The sequence below is a fragment of the Notechis scutatus genome, chromosome 3, assembly GCF_049901735.1.
Source record: "Notechis scutatus isolate UNSWTSFEM ecotype Mainland chromosome 3, rNotScu1.2, whole genome shotgun sequence".
In the NCBI taxonomy this organism is placed as follows: Eukaryota; Metazoa; Chordata; class Lepidosauria; order Squamata; family Elapidae; genus Notechis; species Notechis scutatus.
In genome coordinates, this window is record NC_142011.1 from 26,078,530 (window position 1) to 26,099,788 (window position 21,259).

General features: G+C 41.2%; 1 protein-coding gene across 2 annotated transcripts in view; it reads right to left on the reverse strand.

Moving 5' to 3' along the window:
* Nucleotides 1–3,824: 3,824 nt before the first annotated feature.
* KCNS1 (potassium voltage-gated channel modifier subfamily S member 1) overlaps nucleotides 3,825–21,259 on the reverse strand; it is a 30,110-nt gene continuing 12,675 nt past the window's right edge. For both annotated transcript variants that reach the window (XM_087959354.1, XM_087959355.1), the window contains exons 2-3: nucleotides 18,967–19,971; nucleotides 3,825–6,840 (exon numbers count right to left, since the gene is read on the reverse strand). In XM_087959354.1, the coding sequence (XP_087815480.1) occupies nucleotides 6,406–6,840; nucleotides 18,967–19,932 (1,401 nt within the window). In that variant the 5' untranslated portion in view covers nucleotides 19,933–19,971 and the 3' untranslated portion in view covers nucleotides 3,825–6,405. The remainder of the gene's footprint in view (nucleotides 6,841–18,966; nucleotides 19,972–21,259) is intronic.

Below are 21,259 nucleotides of genomic sequence, written 5' to 3' on the forward strand. Positions count from 1 at the left end.
CCTTATCCCCAACTTCATCATATGCCCCTTCACTGTTGGTCAGCTTCTGTCGTGTCCACATTGTGTCCTGCCATTCTGTTGGAAGTGGGAGGGGAAGGACAGCTTGCTGGGATTTTTCTCATGCTTTTGCTGTAACTGCTTGGGAATTAGAGTGGGGGATTATCTTTGGAAATGAAGCAGACTTCCTCCCAGCCAGTTATAACCTGGTTTCAAGGCTGTCATGCCCTAAGAGTGAACCATTATCTGCCTAGCAACTTGGAGTTCTCAAAACAACCTTGTGGCATCAAATACAGGTGAAGATTGGCTGAAAACAGGGAGTGGTGATGACAGGCAGCAGATTCCCTCTGATGAGGATCAGCTGCCTCCCCCAATTGATTCAAGGGATGGAGAGTGGAGCAGAGGGAAGGTCAGAGGAGGCCGCTGAGGCTCCTGGTGAGGAGGCTGCCCTGCCCCTTATCACAAGGAACATCTGACTTGAGCTGATTTAATCAGGCCTTCGCTGTGAACAATTGTTTTGCTTCGGCATACACTTTCCCAACCTTTGTAAACTCTGCTTGAGATCGTGGTTCTGTATGGTGGTCTCTGATCTTGTTTGTGGACTATGGATCTTGCCTTGTGGATCTGGAACCTTATGACTTATGGACCTTGCCTTGTGGACATTGCATCTTTCTTTTTCAATTATGGACTTCCTCCTCACCTTCTGAAGCAGCTCTGGTAACCATTGGCTTTAATTTGTGGGACTGTGTTGCATTGTCTATGAGAAAGTTTGGGGTGTAGCTTTATCGGCCCTTGTAGGGCCATTTGTTGTGGGATAGCAGCGTAATAAAGGATTTTATTGAAGCCTGCATCTGTGTAGGCAACCTGGGATATAACAGTTTAACATTGATTTTGTTGCTGGCATTTCTCATACAATTTAATCTGTGCATGTGAACATTGCTAAAAAGTGGCTTTCTTTTAGTGAAATATAGTGAATTAAATAATGACTAATTCTAAATTAAAAATGTGTTGAAAGTTGATTTTGCTGAAAATATTGTGACTGAGACACAGATGGATCAAATATGAAAACAAAAACAAAAACTGATATATTACAAAGCAGTGAGACTGAAACAGAAACTTACCTGCCAACAGACTGACTTAATTTTCTTGCTGAATTCCTTTTCCTAAGATATTCCACACATTATACAATTATTTTAAACCAACATGGCACCCAGTGAAAAACTGCACTGGGTACAGAAAACTATCTTTAAACTACAATTATTGTCAGTGCTCAGTAATATCCTAGCCCCTGACTTACTACCATAATGGAGTCTGCCAATTATGATCATGAATCATGACGGTTGTAAAACAGGTGATTATGTGACCAATTCAATTTTGCAGCCTTTTTTTGTGCTAGTTATTAAATGAATGCTACAGCTGTTAAATAGACCTACTGTTCACCATAGGGCATTTTTGCCCAAAACTGGAAGTATATGCCATTTTTTTTTGACAAAACATCATAAATTGTGGTCATGTGACTTTGGGATGATGCAAACAACTGGAAGTGTGGACTGGTTGCCAAATGAAGGTGCGTGATCATGGGGGGCGGGAGGGGGGAGTTGTTGGATCTCCTGAACCATGTCGTACCTTTGAAGGGATCATTCATAACATCTTAGCAACCAGTTGTAATTTGAGGACTGTCTGTAACTCAAAATATACTGCACCAGAATTGTACAGTGGTTCAAGAAATATGTGGTTTCTGTTTTCTGTAGGACTCTAAAAGTTTCTTTAATTCTTTGAGAATATATTTCCTGACAAGTTTTTTCCTCCCAAACCATTATACTCAGTTACTCTACTTTAAATTCTCTCTGACAAATACTGTAGCTATTGAAGGCAAACTATGAACCATATCCAGAATGAAATATCAGAGCAAAATATCAAAATGTAAGCTACTATTAAGTAGGGGGCTACCATTTGTCTCTTCCACTTCTAGTTATTTACATTGGGGGTGGCCATTTTTTGGCAGGCAATGAGATAAAAAGCCACAGGGAGAAGGCACATGATATATGCAGATGGTGGTAGTTTGGAAAAAAATTGATGTGCATCAGTGGTGGGATTCATAACTTTTTACTATTGGTTCTGTGGGCATGGCTTGGTGGGCATGGCGTGGCCCGGTGGGCATGGCAGGGGAAGAATACTGCAAAATCTCCATTCCCTCCTGACCCCACTAACCTGCTTTCCAGCTCCGTTTTCCTATGCAGGACAACAAAAGAAGACCCAGCCGATCAGCTGGGACTCGGGAAACAGAGAATAGATGGGGGTGGGGCCAGTCGGAGGTGGTATTCGCTGGTTTTCCAAATTACTCAACATTTCCACTACCACTGAATACTACCTCTGATCTGCATGTGTTACAGGTAGTCCTCAATTTACAACCACAATTGGGTCCAGAACTTCTATCACTAAGTGATATGGTCACTGAGTTCTGCCCAATTTTACAATCTTTTTACTGTGGCCATCAAATGAATCGTTGTGGTTGTTAAGCAAATCATGTCATTGTTAAGCAAGTCTGTCTTTACCCATTGACTTTGTTTGTTGCAAGCTCTCTGGGAAAGTTGCAAATGGCAACTATCTGACCCCAGAACATTGCAACTGTTGTAAATATATGCCAGGTGCCAAGCATTCAGATTTTGATCATGTGACTGTGGGGATGCTCCACTGGTGATAACTATGGCTGGGTTGTAAGTCACTTTTTTTCCACTGCCATCGTAAGTTTGAACAATTGTTAAATGAACAGTCATAAGGTAAGGACTACCTGTATGTCAATTTTAAGGCTTAGGCTTCAAATTGCCACCACAGGCTAGCAGGAAACTCTTGTGTTTTTCATGAATCATGACTGTGATGACCCAGAGCGTGGCACAAAAGCAACACAACCAGAGAACAGTCTAACTCCCCTTTATTACTCCAACTATGCCCCCAAACATTCCCACATTCACTATAAGTCCTGGAGCCAAAGCTCTCACATGCACCTTCAGAAGCCTCTGGCTGTGAATAGTCCACTAAGCCAGGTTAGCCACATAGCAACCTGGGCCAGCAGTCCAGTAATCCAGGTTAGCCCAACATTAACCAGGGCCAGCAGTCCAATAAGGTTAACCAAACAGTAACCAGAGCAAGAAGTTCGGTGAAGCAGGCAAACTGGCAAGCCCAAGACAGAGCACAACAACCTCCAGGTGTTGGCAAGTGCATGAGGTTCCACAGATTCAACGCTCGTTCCCAGCAAATGCCCCTCCCACCGGCATCTCCTTACATCTCAGTCCCCAGGTGTGCCTTGTGAGAGGGGGCGGGGCACCCTCCTCCCTTATCAACGCTCAATCTGCGTTGATCTTGCCATCTCTCCTCGTTGCTATCAGATCAGGAGAGGATAGTCCTTGCTCTTCTCCTGAGCTCTGCAGACCTTACTAATTCAGAAATGTCTTGCCTGGACTGACTCTGCCCTTCCCCAATTTCCTCCAAGGCCAACGGAGCCGCCCTCTCCATCTGTTGGCTCTTGTTCTAGCTCATCTTCCCCCACAGATTCAGACTCCAGTGGGGGCATGACAATGACCATGGTATGTCAGCAGGCCTGGGGGTCCCAGGGGAGTCTGAAATTTTAAGATGGCTTCATCATTATTAATATCTACTCTCTTCTGTGCCTGGTGGTTTATGTATGTTTACATTAATGATGGTTTTATATTTTATAGGAGTTGTGTTGGCTCAGTGGCTAGAATGCAATACTACAAGTTACTTCTGCTGACTGCCAGTGATTTGGCAGTTCGAATCTCACCAGCTCAAGGTTGATTCAGCCTTTTATCCTTCCGAGGTGGGTAAAATGAGGACCTAGATTGTTGGGGGCCATATGCTGACTCTGTAAACTGCTTAGAAAGGGTAAACCACTGTGAAACCGTATATAAATGCTATTGCTTGCTATTTTGAATGATTGTTTTATGTATTTGTTTTATTTCATTCTGTTAGGCTGCTCAGGGTTACTTTATGTAAGGTGGGGGAAGGCTATATAAATTTAATTTAAAAAAAAACAAAAAAAAAACATAGGGCCATAAAAAGGACTTAAGAAATATGCAGGATAGATATATGAACCTCTTGTCAGAGGGACAAAATTTGAAATATATGAACAGAAATGAAACCACTTATTTTCAGCGGGCAATGTGCATTTCTTTGGGCATGTAGCAATTACAAATGAAGGGAGAAAATTCTTTCTATTTTGATCAGTAAACAATAACATAACTCTGGGACTCATATTTGTGAAGAGAAACGAAACATCTTTCATCTAATTACTTTTAGTGAAATTGAAACATTTCCCCCATCCATCACATTGACATACTTTAAATTTATTAAATCAGCATATACCCTCTAATCTATTTTAAGATTATTGCAAATGGTAGACTGTAGGGATTTATAACTCACAGTAACAACCTTCCTCCTACTTTTCTTTCCTCCCTCCATCCCTATCCAGGGCAGGAAAGTTTCAGTATAAATAATGAGTATTGGGAGATTAAACATCTTCAGTAATGAACTAAATGTATTTCATAAAGACAGGGCTGAATTGAGCTCAGTTCCGGGTGAATACATGGACGTGTCCATCTAATCATTTTGGTAATAGTAATGAAAGGATGTGTCATTATGTTCTTCCAGGATATCTGTGTATTTCCTTCCTTATCTATCTTGTGTAATCTGTTTAGTTTGGTCTAGAGGCCTGGGATGCTTGGTCGTGTCTCCCATCCAAGTAGTAACCAAACCTGATTCTGTTTAGCTTCTGAACCCAGACATACTGGACAGGGGTGACACCTGCTGAGATTTATCAAGTACACTTGTTGTCTTGTTCTGTGTAGAATAACGATCAAGTTAGAAACAGGAGCATGCTTGGTAGAGATGATACATTACAAAAGTGCACAAACTATGTCCTTCTAAATATTAGGCTACAAATGCTACAAATTATCCTGATTAAGTAGAATGAATTGCAATCCAGCCACATCTGGGAGGTCCAGTTCTCCATTCCTAACATCAGAGGTATTGGGATGCTCATTATTATCCAATCTTACTCTACATAATTATAATCATGAGGGATACAAAACCAGTTCAATCAAACTAATGGCTCAGGTTATTTAGCATACTTTTCTCACAGTAGACAATCAAATATTTCCAGGAAACTCATCAACAAAGCTAATCATAATACCGATATATCTATTTGGCTACATGGGTTTGTCAGCACTTTACTTCTTTTCCGATGACTATGATCCCACTTTTAGTAGCACCCTATCCCCAAATTAGTGCATTGTAATAGAAGAAGTACATCCTTTTAATCTGTACCCTGAGTTTACCATCAAAGAATTTTATTGGATGGCAATGAGAACCAGGTGTGGAGAGGGAAATGGGAGAGCAGGAAAGGGAAGGAAAATATTTTTACCATCCTATACATCATGCATAGATTTGTTAAGAGTTGGGAGTGCAAAATCAGCCATAGAGAATTATTTAACATGATCATGACTTGTGCTCCATTCCTTCTTCAGCACATCAGCCATTACAATCTCTCCTATTTATCTTATATCAATTTTGGATCAATTTAAAATCTTTCTAGCGTACGCTGGTAGCTTCCATGGTTTCCATCAGACAGACATTTATAAGGCAAGTTAGAAGTTCTTTCACAATCTCAGTTCTGTGGAAGCCATTGCAAACATTATTTGCTATAACTTTATAATCAGTATTTCATTTCTTTGGCAATCTTTGAAGATAAATTATGAATCAGAACACTGAAATGTCTGGGGGAGATAACAATACTGAATATGAAAAAGTTAACATACAGCGTGGAAATATTTGGTTGCATGTAGACTCAGGATAGGTGGTGAAGATTAGCTGCAGCTACTGAATGTCAGCTGAAATAAAGCTGTTTTTAAAAGTATAATTTGCATATTTATTAGATTCTAAACTTGAGTTTCCAGCCCAGTCCAGGTACTTGGATATCCGCCTGTAAATTACACTGTGGGATGTGGGATGCTAGGACTATTATTGCCAGTACAATACTCAGATTGAAAGCTTGTGTTGATGAATCTACTTCCTTTTGTTGCATTGAGGGAATGGAATACAGATGGAACCTTAAACTATTTTGTCCATTTTGCTCCAGATGTCTCTTGGCAGATTGAGATTTGAATTACCATAGTTATAATGTATACTGGCTTGGACGAATGCTGAAAATCCAGATGCATAAGGTCAATGCGTATTCTGCAATGGCTCAGGAAGAAGTTACTTCATACATGCTTTTGGAACATATCACTTTTAATGAATAAATCCATAATGGTGCATAAAGGTTTTGCTGATCATCATGCTACCAATTTGCCTTTTTTTTTTTTGACACCAGATAAGTCTTCAATCCCCAATCATTCAGTAGACTGGAAGGATGTTCCTGGTGAGATCTTCATCTCTCTGGTAAACTTCACTGAAAGCATCAGATTCTTGGCTTGGGTAATTCTCAGATTCCTCCAGTTCCTTCTTGTCACTGTTTCGCACAGCAGCTTCCAGGGCCTTTTGCAGGCGGTAGAAATGGGAGAACTTATTGAAGATGATAGTGATAGGCAGTGCCACAACCAAAATCCCACCCAGGATGCAACCAGAAGCTGCTAGCTTGCCGGCGACAGTCACTGGTACCACATCCCCATAGCCTACAGTTGTCATGCTAACTGTTCCCCACCACCAGCAAGCGGGAATAGTGTCAAAACCAACGTCTTCCTCCTTTTCTGCAGTGTAGGCTACTCCAGAGAAAACAGACACCCCAACAGCCAAGTATAGGAGAAGAATTCCCACTTCTCTGTAGCTATGCTGAAAAAGAAAAGATAAAAAAGAAAAAAAATATGGAGGTAGGTAGTCAAGATCAATAACTAAAAATAGTATGAAAAGAGACCTCATTGTTTCAATGCTGGGTTTTCTACCCTTTGAGTTTTATCCCTTACTGTTTCTACAATATCAGACCACAGTTGACTAAGATCATGACTGAAACTTAGAACAGAACAATATTTTGCCTTAGCACGTATAGCATGAAACAAGAGTATTTTAACACCATCATTATTTATCAATTTTATTTCAATGGTATGTGCATAAGCACATCTGAATTAATGCCTTCCAGATGCTTGGACTGCGATTCCTATTACCCTCGGTCAATGACCCATGCTGAAATCAATGCAGATTGAACTCCAACTATTGCACATAGCTAGTGTTCATTTATTGTAGCAGGTAATAATATTCCAGAGTTTGAGGAAGAGATTACTTGCAGGTAGACTCTAAAACATCAGCATTCAAAATAGAGATACCCCTTTAGTGAGTTGCATTAACAAAAGGAAGCCAGAAGATCTTGCCTATATCATCAATTCTACTGCTAATATCACTATTTCAGAGCCAAAATTGAGAGATAAGGGAAACAAGATAAATTACAATTGACTCACATTGTCTTTGCAAAGAAGAATGTCATACAAAATAAGGTTTAAGCACCTTCTCACGATGTTTGACCTGTACTTACCACTTCATCTCATATAAGCATTTTTCTTAGTATGTGTAGTTGCACCTTTATAACGTGACTCCAAAAACATACTTAAAATCACTGTTACACAAACTGCACTGCTTACCAGTTTTCAGGAGCCCATTAAATTGGGGGTGCCTGATGGGACAGAGAATATTCTCACCCCCAGGCTCCCATCATCTTGGTTTTCAATTTTTGTTGTATTTTGTTTTTTTGTACTTTGTAAATTTTATAATATTGTAAACTGCCCAGAGTCACTGTATTAGTAAGATGGAGATCAAAGGTTACTGATCTCCAGGCAGAAGTTACTTTCTAGGCTCCATCCATTCCTATTACTTTCAGCCCTGAAGAGCCTGGGTTATGACAGTAACACTGTTTTTTCACATCGTTACAAGTTGTACAATGGTAATATTTGAAATTACTTGTAGTGTGTGAAGGTAGCTGACATTTTTATAGTTTAAACAAATGTAACATACACCCACCTTTCTTTCCTGTTGTTTTGAGATTAAAATGGGGATATGTTTTTCCATTGCAAGGAAGCTAACTTTATTAGGGACAGATAACATTTCTTTTTATTAAAACTGGATTGTCAGTGCCATGTTAATGTCCCACATTCAGTTAGCTTGTTCATCACTGCTGCTCTGTGCCACTTTACTTGGGAGTAACCTTTAACAAATTCATTTGGTCTTACTTCTGAGCAGATATGTATAGGAGTATGCTATGATTCTCACTTATTTAAGTGGGATTTACACATTCTAACTGAATGGAGGATTGAGGCCCATATGTTCCCTACGGCACCACTTGATATATTCTTGTCAAGCAAGGCAACTTTCCAGATCAATGACCTTTTTAGCATGTCTCAGAATATAAAACAAAACATTTTTCTGTGTAACATTTGTGGGACTAATGCAAACTCTCCAGATAAGATAACTTATTAATGCTTTGGTGCTTCTTTGGTTCCCAAGGACAGAATGTGGTGATGGCAATAATCACTCTAATATCTGCTTTTAAGGACAAATGCTGTTGCTGAACTCTAGACTGGCGCCATCAGTCATATCTCAAGTTTGTATTGAGTCAAGATCTGCATCTGGCAGGGAGAAGACAGATGTCTTAGTGGCAAATAAATATCTTTCATTAGCCTATTTTATAGATTAAAAGCAGACACATAAAACGGGGATGTCTACTCAGTGCCTTCAGAATGCAATATGATCCCTACACAGCTGCAAGTAAAATCAAGACATGTACTGATTTCAGATTTAGCATCTATAGTTTTACAAGAGATAAATCACAGAGGAACAAATGTGTTTCTGTTGTCCCCTTCCACGGGCTTCCCCTTTTCCTGGATCAAATCTGGCAATCTTTCTCATGGTCTATCCCTTTTATGCAATGTGATTGAATATCCACAGCCAGTTCTCAGGACACGGGATCAGAAGAAGCAGGTCCTGAGCCAGACAGAGGTATCAAGCTTCTTTAGTTGCTATGGTCCCAAACAAAAAATTATTTATCACAACTGTGATAAATGTCATTGGAGATTCCTTTCTTTGTTGTTGATAAGTAGTCCGTCTTCTGCCTTCCTTGCTTTCCCTGTAGCATAAAAATCACAACCACCATCAAAGCATGTGATTAGGGAAGATAGAAGAAGCGTTTTAGAAGAAAGCTGCAATTATCCTGGCAAACCACTTTCATGAGCCCTTCAGCTCAAGTCTTCAATCTTAACAAGGTTTTAGGAATCCCAATCTTAATTTGCTTGTTTTTTTATTTACACACAGACATTTCCTTTAGCATATGTATAAGAAATCCAGGCTCAGAGTTGATTGTATTTGTAACTCCCAAGACCTTTTTGGACAAAAATCTGCTATTTGTCCCCCAAAAGATATCGAACTATAATTGTTCTGAGGCCCAGCAGGAAGATCGAGACAAGCTGTTGCTGGAAGTGAGGCTGATAGAACCAAGGCCATTGACAAAAGATGCCAAGATGATCGATCAATGTTAGGCAGGCATGGTAGGTAAGAAATGGAAATTCCTTTTCAAAAATATGCAAGAAGCCCAGTAGATAGACTCAATCCAGAGCAGAACAAGGACTGTCAGAGCTGGCTATTTATAGGCATGGCACAAGTGACAAATAGAAAGAGACAACATAGTATAGTCAGGCACAAAATGAAGCTGTCAAAGAAAATGACAGTCTACAGACAGCCTAGGCAGTCAAAATGTATTCATTAAAGTATACATAAGAAAGAAGCAGAGAACATGGCTAAGTTGCAAGAAGGGAAAATAATATAATTAGCTAAGTCCAGTACTCTGAATGAAGAGAAAATGATGTGCACAAAAGAATTAGGCATATACTGAAACATGCAGTTTACACTTGGATAGAATGGGTTGCAGGCCTCTGGATCAATAATACATTTCCCACTTTTTAGACAAGCCATAACATTTATTTTCATCCTTTCACTTCACTGGCTGCTTGAATCGAAGTGAAAGCAATAAACCAAAGCATTCTTACAACATTAAGGCAGCAATAAGAAATGCCCAGGAAGCAGATGCTCTATGCATGATGCATACTCTCTACTTTCTCTACCAAGAAGCCTGTGGTTTGATCTCAATATGCCAATGGCATCTCCAGCTCTCCTGGTGTCTCTACTGAAACAGTTTGGATTATTCGATGAAGCCAAGCATAATATATTCATTAGTGATAGCAATTTAACTGTTTCTTTATGAAGCCATTTCTTAGTAAGGGAAGGAAGTGGGCTGCTCTCTCCTAGCCCTATATCAGGGCTGTCAAACTCGCGGCCATGGGCCGGATGGGTCACACACTGGCCACACCCATGCCTGGTTTAGCAAAGGGGAAAAAAAGTCATGATATGTCACATGGCACCACTGTGATGACGTGAGTTTGACACCCCTGCCCTATATAATCAAAACAAACCTAACAGCAAACCAAAGCTCTCCTCTTGATCACCTACTACAGCTGGACCATACGCAAGTATCAGTGCTGAGATGATTGCCTAGGTCTAATCAAGATTCTGTCTGTCTTACTACAGGAAGGGGAGCTTCCTTCAAATGAGACATTGATCCGATTTGTACAATGCCCTAGTAGTCTATAATTCGTTTAACAAAGGTTTACTAAAACTGGATTGCTTAAGTTCATATTATAAGCAATATTACCAGCATGTGTTTGTCAGCAAAATGATGAGGTTCTATACATAACATTAAATTATAGTCAAATACACCATAATTTTGCTTAGTGCTGGGTGTGAATTTAGTTACTGGAGAGAGAAAAGAAGAAAGCAAAAAGAGCATTTTTGTTGTTTTAGTACTTTAACATTATGTGACAGTGGTTTGGGCAACAAATTATTACCCAAACACCCAAATCTGTTTTCTCTTACTGTTTTCTCTTTCTCATATACCTCATACTCTCTCTCGTAATCAGTTCTTTTATCCAATGGTTCACATTCCACAAAACCTTTGACTTAAAACCTGTAATTCAGGGATAGGCAATACAATATCTTTAGAATTTACAACTCCCATCAGCTTAGTTAACATGGTCAATGATTTCTGACAGCTGCCCTTCAAAGCATCTGGCAAGCCTTTGGCTGCTTACTTGATCTTTAGTTGTAAATAACACATGAGATGACATTTAGCTTTATCTAGCTACATTTATGTATGTTTATGTCAAATCTATAGACTTAAACTAGTCATAATGCATTTTCCAAAGTGCAAACATTGCCTGGTACTTAAAAAGACAACAAGGTAACTCCAACCAGGTCCAGGAGAAAAGCCTTTTCTGTGGTGGGCCCCCCTCTGGAATACTTTCCCAGCAGAGGTAAGATCTGGCCTCACATTCCTGGTTTCCTGGAAGAGCCTAAAAACTTGGCTCAGCTGTTTGGCCTGCTACATTAGGGCTAGCTGACAGCTTAAAGAAGATGCTCATCCCCAGGCTGCCCGTCATCTTGATTCTTAACTTTGAGTCTTTTTATTCTAATTTTAATTGTTTTTGCATCTTTAACTTTTATTACATTGTAAGCCGCCCAGAGATGCTAGTGAGATGGGTAGCATAGAAATGTAATAAGCAACCTTTTTTTTTGCATATTACATCTTCCTGGGAAGGAAATTCAATAACTGGGATGTTACAACGAAGAGAATGACATTTATCCTATTATCCTTAGCATCCTTTTCTCTTCTATCAACTTTCTTCCCCCAATATTTGAATTTATATTGAAACCATTGATTATGTAAATACTGCATCCTGATTAGGGTTGGGAATCAACGTACTGCACCCCTCTTGTAATGGCATCCTTTCTTATACGACTGTTTACTGTTTTATCCTCTTTAGGAAAACTAAAAAAAACACAAAGAAAAAGGTCTTTGTTAAAATATGAGGAAGCCTAGACTTAGTATTATTAATAACCTCATATTTATACATGGGATATTTCTACTTACCCTTTCTTAATCTCCTAATAATAGCTTGAATATAATGGATGAGCCTACTGTTTTGCAGAGCTAAGTCCAAGGAGCAGAAGTCTCTACTCTGTCCTGAGCTGCTGCAGGTCTCAGAGTAACAAAATCCTCTGACTTCTAACTCATGAAAAATAAGTACCGTGTTTCTCACAAAATAAGGCCGGGCCTTATTTTTTTTTTGACCCCTGAAAAAATGGATAGGCCGTCTTTTTGGGGGTGACTTAATTTCCTCCCCCACCTAGAGCGGCACATACGCACGTACCTCGCCGCGAGGCCGCTTCTATTGGCTGACGAAAGCTCTCCAAAGGCAGAGTCCCCAGCTGCTTCAGGGCGTGGCATGGCTGCCCGTGTCCCCTCGCCTTTAGGCAGTCTCTTTCGGGCGATGGAAGCTCCCCAAATGCAGTCACCAGCCACTTCGATCGGCTGGTAGAAGCGGCCTCGAGGCGAGTGCACACACACACACACTCCGCTCGCCGCGAGGTCGCTTCTTTCGGCAGACGAAAGCTCCCTTGAAGGCAGAGTCCCCAGCTGCTTCAGGGCGTGGCATGGCTGCCCGTGTCCCCTCGCCTTTAGGCAGTCTCTTTTGGGCGATGGAAGCTCCCCAAATGCAGTCACCAGCTACTTCAATCGGCCGGTAGAAGCGGCCTCGCAGCGAGGGGAGTGTGTGTGTGCCACGCCTTGAAGCGGCTGGGGACTCTGCCTTCAAGGGAGCTTTCATCTGCCGAAAGAAGCGGCCTCGCGGCGAGGAAAGTGTGTGTGTGTGTGTGCGCTCACCCCGAGGCCGCTTCTACCAGCCGATCGAAGTGGCTGGTGACTGCATTTGGGGAGTCTCCATTGCCCGAAAGGGACTGCCCTAAAGGCGAGGGGACATGGGTAGCCATGCCACGCTCTGAAGCAGCTGGGGACTCTGCCTTCAAGGGAGCTTTCGTCTGCCGATAGAAGCAGCCTCATGGCGAGGGGAGTGTGTGTGTGCGCGCTCGCCCCGAGGCCGCTTCTACCGGCTGATTGTGCATTTGGGGAGTTTCCATTGCCCAAAAGAGACTGCCTAAAGGCGAGGGGGCATGGGCAGCCACGCCTCGCCCTGAAGCGGCTGAGGACTCTGCCTTCAAGGGAGCTTTCATCTGCCGATAGAAGCAGCCTCGCGGCGAGGGGAGTGTGTGTGCGCTCGCTCCGAGGCCACTTCTACCGGCCAATCGAAGCTCCCTTGAAGGCAGAGTCCCCAGTCGCTTCGGGGCGAGGCGTGGCACACACACACTCCCCTCGCTGAGAGGCCGCTTCTACCAGCCAATTGAAGTAGCTGGTGACTGCATTTGGGGAGCTTGCATCACCCGAAAGAGACTGCCCTAAAGGCGAGGGGACATGGGCTGGGGACTCTGCCTTCAGGGAGCTTCTATTGGCTATCGGGGTATTCTAGCCTAGGCTACCTGCAGGGCACTCCTAAAGGCAAGTTTTCTCCCCATCCCCCGCCCTTCCCCCGCCCATTTTTCTTCACCTCGTGCAGTTCTAACAAACGATGTGAGAAATGGCGGGGAAAAGCATGGTTGGAATAGGCCTAAATTTGGGGGGCGGGGCGTAATTTCACCTCATGGCTAGAAATCATGCTGGGCCTTCCTATTGGTGGAGGCCGTATTGTTGGAGAAACACGGTACTGTTATGTCTGGGAGATCGGTCCCGGGTAGATCGGTCCCAGGTAGATCGGGTCGCATTGAGACGCGAGACTCAAAGTGCACATTCAGCTCTTTATTGAATATACAGTTAGGTACAGGACCTGCGCTCAGCGCGGCTTTTCTTATAAAGCTGGCCGGCGGCTCGGCGGTCAATGACAGGGCTTTGAATCTCCCGCGATCGGCTCGGCCAATTGCAGGAGGTTCTTAGCGCACCAATCACGGCCGCTCAGTTGACCAATCAAATTGCGGTCCATGTGGACCAATCGGATTGCGAGGTTTGGAGAATGCTAATATAGAACAAGCACAATAAATAATTTGCGTTGCTTTTCCACACCCATTTCATATTATGTGCATTCATATGATAATATGCCACTATATATTTGGTTAAATTATTTTTAAACCTGAATGGGGTAAGGAATTGTTATTGTTTTAAAAATGGATATACCACCCAGTTTGTACGGGGGCCAGTCTGCATTGAAACTATCATAGCATGTATTTCATTTTGTTTTAATTATACATAGAAAGTTATCCCATACACTTTTCACAACCCTTGTCAACTCCTAAACGATCTTGTCTAGTTCCTGAAGGACTAGATAGGGGAACAATTGGGAATACCAGAGCTGTCAGACCAAGAAACCCAATTAAAAAAATAAGCAAAGGCAAATCACTTCCATAATCGTGCATGAAAAATGAATAGGTATGTAGACTAGGAACTGAGTTTGACTTAAGGGCTTTTTTATCCCAATCACAAATTCACCCAGATTAATGTGTACATAAATGTGTTTAATGTGAGATGCTCAGACATTTAAAATATTTTGTTCTGCTTTCTTACTGAATTGAGTGGGAGAAATTTTTTCATCTTCTATTCCAAACAAGGATTAAAGAAAGAGAGAACATACATTTTCAGTGTTGAGGTTTACTGCAATTTTTTTTAAAAAAGGTTAAATGATGTTTTTTCTCTCATTCAGGCAGTTTCGTTAATGACTGATGAATGAGGATAATGACTGAGAATTAGACTGATAGGGAAAGACACTCAAATTTCCATGCTATAACTATCCCCATTAAAGGCCCCACCTCCAAATGAAACGAAGCAGAAGCACTAATCACTTTCCACGAACACATATGGATCATGCATGATTTAAACAGAGGTGGCATGGCATCCCATCTGTTCCTTTTCCCATTCACATCACGCTCTAGATAACATATCAAGCAGACATTAGGCTTGGGGATATTGGTTCCATCTGGTTTGTGAAAACCAACTATTGAAAAAAAATTAGATTAATAAAATGTAACAGTCTCACTGGGGGAAATGAGTTGGGAAAGTCAGGCCTGACTGTCCTCACCTTCCAGAAGGGCAATGAACATTTCTAGTTCACAATGGTCTGTGACATTTTGGTGAACGTTTACTGTAATTCTGAGGTCCCCTAGAGCAGGGGTCTCCAACCTTGACAACTTTAAGACTTGTGGACTTCAACTCCCAGAGTTCCTCAGCCAGCTTTGCCAAGGTTGGAAACCCCTTCCCTAGAGTAAGGGTCTCCAACCTTGGCAACTTTAAACCTTGCAGACTTCAACTCCTAGAATTCCCCAGCCAGCTTTGCCAAGGTTGGAAACCCCTTCCCTAGAGCAAGGGTTCCCAACCCCCAGGCTGTGGCCCACCTTTGGACCGTGAGCTCTTTGAAACCGGGCCACAGAAGTGGTGGGCAATTGAGCCTGTGGACATCCCCACTTGCATGAACAGCGGGTGAGCACGTGTGTGCGCACACTCCATTTGCACAAGTGGCAGACGTGCGTGCCTGCCGCTCGTGCAAATGGAGCTACGAGCATGGGTGTGCTCACCACTTGTGTGGTGCCCTCCCTTCTCCCCCCACCTGCCAGTCCGCAAAGCCGAAAAGTTTGGAGAACTCTGCCCTAGAGAAGGAGAGGTGGGCTTCCCTTCCCACATGGGGGTGTGGCTCCAACTGGCATTGACAGAGGAAGCAGTGTATGCTGCCTGCTGTTTCATGTCCTGCTTCTATGTTCTGTGGATGCATTTTGGAAATGGTGTTCCACTAAGCTTCTTGGGTGGGAAGGCAATCAGAACTGCAGGTATATATGGTGAGAGAGGCAAACAACAACAAACATATACATTTAGTAAATAAATAAGCAAACACAAACTTTTCTGAAGGACCTGAAACTTTACAAGGGCTTTTTGTTGAAAGAAGAAAAAATGTTATGATGATTTATGGGTTTGAGGATTAAAAAGATATGAACAAGTTGGAAGTCCAAGGCATTTGTATAACATTCAAGAAGGAAGGGAGAATTATAAGACTGTAATTCTCTGTTGAAGAGAAGATCGGAAGCCATTACATTTTGTACACAGATTTTTCTGGCACCCTTTTCCTCCCTTCTTTTTCCTTTTTAATTTTTTTCTTAAGATTTGACTTTTGCTTTATTTACTGTATGTAAATTTTTAAAAAGAAAGAAAGAAAAGAAAAGAAAAGAAAAGAAAAGAAAAGAAAAGAAAGAAAGAAAGAAAGAAAGAAAGAAAGAAAGAAAGAAAGAAAGAAAGAAAGAAAGAAAGAAAGAAAGAAAGAAAGAAAGAAAGAAAGAAAGAAAGAATTTCAGGTATATGATTGGGTGAAAGAAGTGGCAGTTTAGGTTATCAGAGACTACGCAAAGGAGAATATTTAGTGGGCATTGCACAACAAATTGCACAAAGTGAACGTAAATGTGCAGTAGCATCAAACTGATTCCCCCCCCTCCTTCATCGAGATTGGAGGCATCTCAGAGGCTACGAGAGAGCTTGTGAAGTTGAAGTCAGAAGGAAGACATTCATAGTTACTATCTTTAGCTATTCTTTCCAGTTGTTTGATGCTTATGGTCCCAGACTACAGCAATCCCTTGGGACTTTCTGGAATGCCAGATACAGTGTCTTAGCCTTCTACACATCATATCTTGATTAAATACCAGCTAGAGTCTCTCTCAGAATTCATTAGCGTTCTTTGAAGCAGATATGACTTTTCTAGACTTACGGAACATTAGACGCAAACAGTAAAGATAAAGACAGCAAAACAAATGTCAGTCCCTTAAATCTGCTCTCTGCTCTGAGAAGACATCACCTTTCTCAGTCACCTATTCTGACAACCAGTCACATCAGCTGGCCCTGAAACTCCTGGTGCCAGCTGATGCTCTTGCAGGTTAGCCTTAGTCTGGCTGGCAGCAAGCCCATAAATAAATGAGCTACAATCAACCAAGCTGATCAAAGAACGTAAGTTTTAAGAATCAAGATGGAAAGTTCAAGGTCTGCAAGATCCCCCCCCCTTTCAATACTGTCCGCTTTCCTCCTTCAAATCTTCTTTTTTTTAATGGTAAGGAAGCAAAAGCCTGAACATAAATACAGCCAACTGCAGAGGACCACAATAAAAACCTCTCACTGAATTCTGCAAGGTATGGGAGCTTAATATGTATAAATACTACATTTAAAACAGGCCATGTTAGCTCATATTTCATGCTAAGAGCTTAATTTTGCCATTACATAAATCAAACAAAGAATCCTTTTGGAGGCCAGACAGAATACAGGAGTATTTCACATTAATTCCATATATAGAGGCAAGGACAGATATAATAGTACAGATTCCTATCCTATCCTATCGCATTCCATTCTGTTTTAGGAAGGGTTGCAGTGGAGATGATGCTAGACAGATATAAACAAACCTGAAGGAAATGTAGATGTTGAAAATAGGTGGGAATTATTGATAGGAACAAGGTTTACTATGGAAACAGAAGATAGTTTTGTCTGTTTGGCAAGGAATACTGGATTTCCAACTCATTTGGACTTTACAACTCTGCATGCTAATTTGCCAGTAACTGCCAGCAAATTTGGAGAATGACATAGCAGCAAACTGATTGGAAGAGGTCAATCTAAAAACCAATATCCAAAAAAAGAGACTTAACAGAGTATGTAAATTATCATACAATACCTATCATTTCACATACTAGCAAAATAATGGTCAGGATCATCCAAATAAGGATTAGAGCCCTACATGGAAAAAGAGAAACCAGGCATTTGATTTAGAATTAGAAAAATTCTAATTTAGAAAATTTAGAAAAATTGGATTTAGAAAAAGCCAAGGAAGTTGAGACATTATTGCTGATTCATGATGTATAATTGAGAATGCCAAAGAATACCAAAGAGAGATCACAATGTGGGAATCCCAGGGCATCTTACTGTGCTCATGAGAAATCCACACGGAAGTCAGGAAGCCACAGTATAGACAACACATGGCAAAACAGAGTGGCTTCAAGGTGACAAGAGAGTGGGACAGGACTGTATACCTTCTTCATTTTATTCAATCTGTAAGGTATATATTAAGGAAAGATGGATTGAAAGAAGATGAGTAACTTCAACAACTTGTGCTATGCTAATGATACCACTGTTAAAAGCCAAAAGTCCAAAGGAATTACAAAGTCTAGCAATAAAAATCAAAGTGCAAAGTAAAAAATATGACTAACAATATATCTAAAGAAAATTATCTGGCACTACAACCAGTTTTCAAACTGATAACAAGGATACCGAAGAGTTAGACAACTTCTACTTTTTTAGGGATCAACAATCAGCAGTAAAAGGATCAGCCATCAGAAAATATACTACAGAGTAGCAGAGCAACTATGAAGTCTTTGAAAAAGATACCCAGGTGCTGTGATGAATCTATATCTACAAAGATCAGAATAAGGCAGGCAATGATAGTCCCTGTAACACTCTATGGAAGTGAAAGTATTGGATTTTTGAAGAAACAGGGTAGGAAGATTATTGATGCTATTGAACTTTGGTATTGAAAAAGACTCCTTGGAATATTGTGGACAGCTAAGAAAACAAACAAATGGAACATCAAACAGGTCAACCCAGAGTTCTCACTGAAGACACAAAAGACCAGTTTCAAATTATTATACTTTGGAAAATTAGCAAAAGTCAAGTTAATGCTGGGAAAAGTGAAAAGAAAAAGAAGAGGGTGATCAGCAGCAAAGAGGATGGACTCAAGAGTGGTCATGACTGTAGCATTGGAAGACCTCAAAAAGCAGGTGAGGGCCAGATCATCTTAGAGAATATCTATGTGATCACTAAAAGTCAACATGATTTTATGGGACATAATCACACAATAATCCATTATTGTAACTGAACTTTAAAAAGTTCAAAAGCATGAGTAATTTCACCAGGTTGAAATCAGACACAAACTTAAGATTGAAACAGGACAAAAGTGCTTTGGGCTACTCTTTTGATTATTTTTTCCTTAGAAATATGAAATAAACATAAATGCGCTGAAGCCCATTTACCTTCAAGGTTGCTCCTAAAGACCTCAGACCTGTTGAATGCCTTGCCAGCTTAAGCACTCGGAATATCCTCATAAGACGAAACACTTGCACCACCTTACCCAAATTTCCCAGTTCTGAATCTGTCTCCGTGGTCACGTCTACCCAGAGGGTGAAATAGAAAGGCAACACTGAGATAATGTCAATCAAATTGAGGGGATGCTTGAAAAACTTCCTCAAGTTTGGAGCCAAAAGCCAGCGGGCAGTAACTTCAAATGTGAACCAGGAGATGCAGAAATACTCCAAGTTTTGCAACACAGAGTCATCCTTCAAGTTGCCCTCCTCATCAAGCTGCTGGTATTCTGGCATGCTGTGAATACACATGGTAGATATGGAAACCAGCACAACACTGATAGATAGAAAGCTGAAGAGTTTGCTTGGGATGGAGTATCCTGGATTTTCCATGGTGAGCCAAAGGCGCTTCCGCAGATTGCCACAGCGGAGCGTACTATAGCGAAGCAGGTCATGATTGAAATCTAAGATCTCATCTGGGGATGTATCCACACTGCTAACTTCACTTTCCTCATCCCAGTTGTGATGATGTCTCTCCAGTTTCCTTTCATGATAGCGATAGCTGCAGCAGGAATCCAGAAAGAATTCATTAATGCCCCAGTATTCTATCTCTTGGCAAAAGGAGAAGACACACAGTTCCTCCATAACATGCAGTTTGCCAGTCTGGTAAAAATGGAGCACATATAGGAAGAAGCCAGGATTCCGATCAAAGTAGAATTCCCTGGCACTCACATCATAATCATCACACAGCTGCAGGATGGACTCTTCAGAGTCACAGGAAAGCAAGCGCCCGAGCCGAGTGTCAGGAAATTTGGAGAGGGCACTCGAACTGAGTCTCCTTCTCAGGCCCCCAACATTGATGTTGATGACCTCATCCTCAAAATCAGAATCCCAATAGTTTAACCTCCTGTTGACCATGATCAGTAGAGATGGGGCTAATTTGGCCTGCAGACAACACTGAAACAGAAAGAAAAGAGAAGATTCTTTGCTTTAGCTCCTGTAACTTAGGGGGAGGGGGTAAATTATCCAAAACTTCTAAAGATAGTTTTGTGCCTGAGAATCCCCTAGCTGGTTAGACTATTTGTTATAACAAACAAAATTAACTAGTTCTACAGCTAGGAGTATACATGTGCTTTGATCATATACAGTAGTTTAGAAAGAACCCCTGATACACTTTTCAATTAAATATTTTTTTTTAATCCAGAGCAAAACTGGTATTTGAAATCTGTGTTTTTCATGGAATTGCCAACAAGTTTTTTTTTTCTACACAAAAACGGAAGGAGAAGATGATTTTGAATGGAAAAATAGAAGGCACTTCTTAATTCCACTAGTTGCTGCAACTTCTTTCACTATTGGGTCAATAGCCTACTAATAAGTTTTGGTTTTATTTCTACAACTGACATTTTATTCCTTTAAAACTTCAACTAATTGTTCAATATTGTAAAAGGATAAGATGCTGTCTGAGAAAATTAAAACCAAAACCCTGTGGGGATCATAGAAAGAAGCTTCAGGTGTCTTTAGAACCTCCTCACACACATCAGACAGCAAGGTCCAAGACATAGTTCCACAAAAAGTAACATGCGACAGAGGTGGTATTCAGCAGGTTCTGACCAGTTCTGGAGAACCGGTAGCAGAAATTCTGAGTAATTTGGAGAACCAGCAAATACCACCTCTGACTGGAGATTTTACAGTATCCTTCCCCTGCCACGCTCACCAAGCCACGCCCACAGAACCGGTAGTAAAATAATTTGAATCCCACCACTGATGCAACTGATTCATCTAGCTAAGACCCAACAATTCTCAATGCACAAGACGGAAAGTCATGGAAACTGACAGCATATACAGCTTTAAACTAAATTGCTGATTATTGCAGATCTGGATGAATGTAGGTTTTAGTTCATATCAAGCATCCTGCCTTCATCAGTGCGTGAAACTCTATGAAAGTAATGCAAACAAACAGATCCAAATCAGTGGTGGGATTCAATTTTTTTTACTACCGGTTCTGTGGGCGTGGCTTGGTCAGCATAGTATGGCTTGTTGGGTGTGGCTTGTTGGACGTGGCAGGGGAAGGATATTGTAAAATCTCCATTCCCACCCCACTCCTGGGGGAAGGTTACTGCAAAATCCCATTCCCTCCCCACCTTACTAACCTGCTTTCTAGCTCCATTCTTCTGTGTAGGGCAACAAAAGAAGACCCAGCCAATCAGCTGTGACTCAGGAGGCAGAGAATAGATGGGGTCAGTCA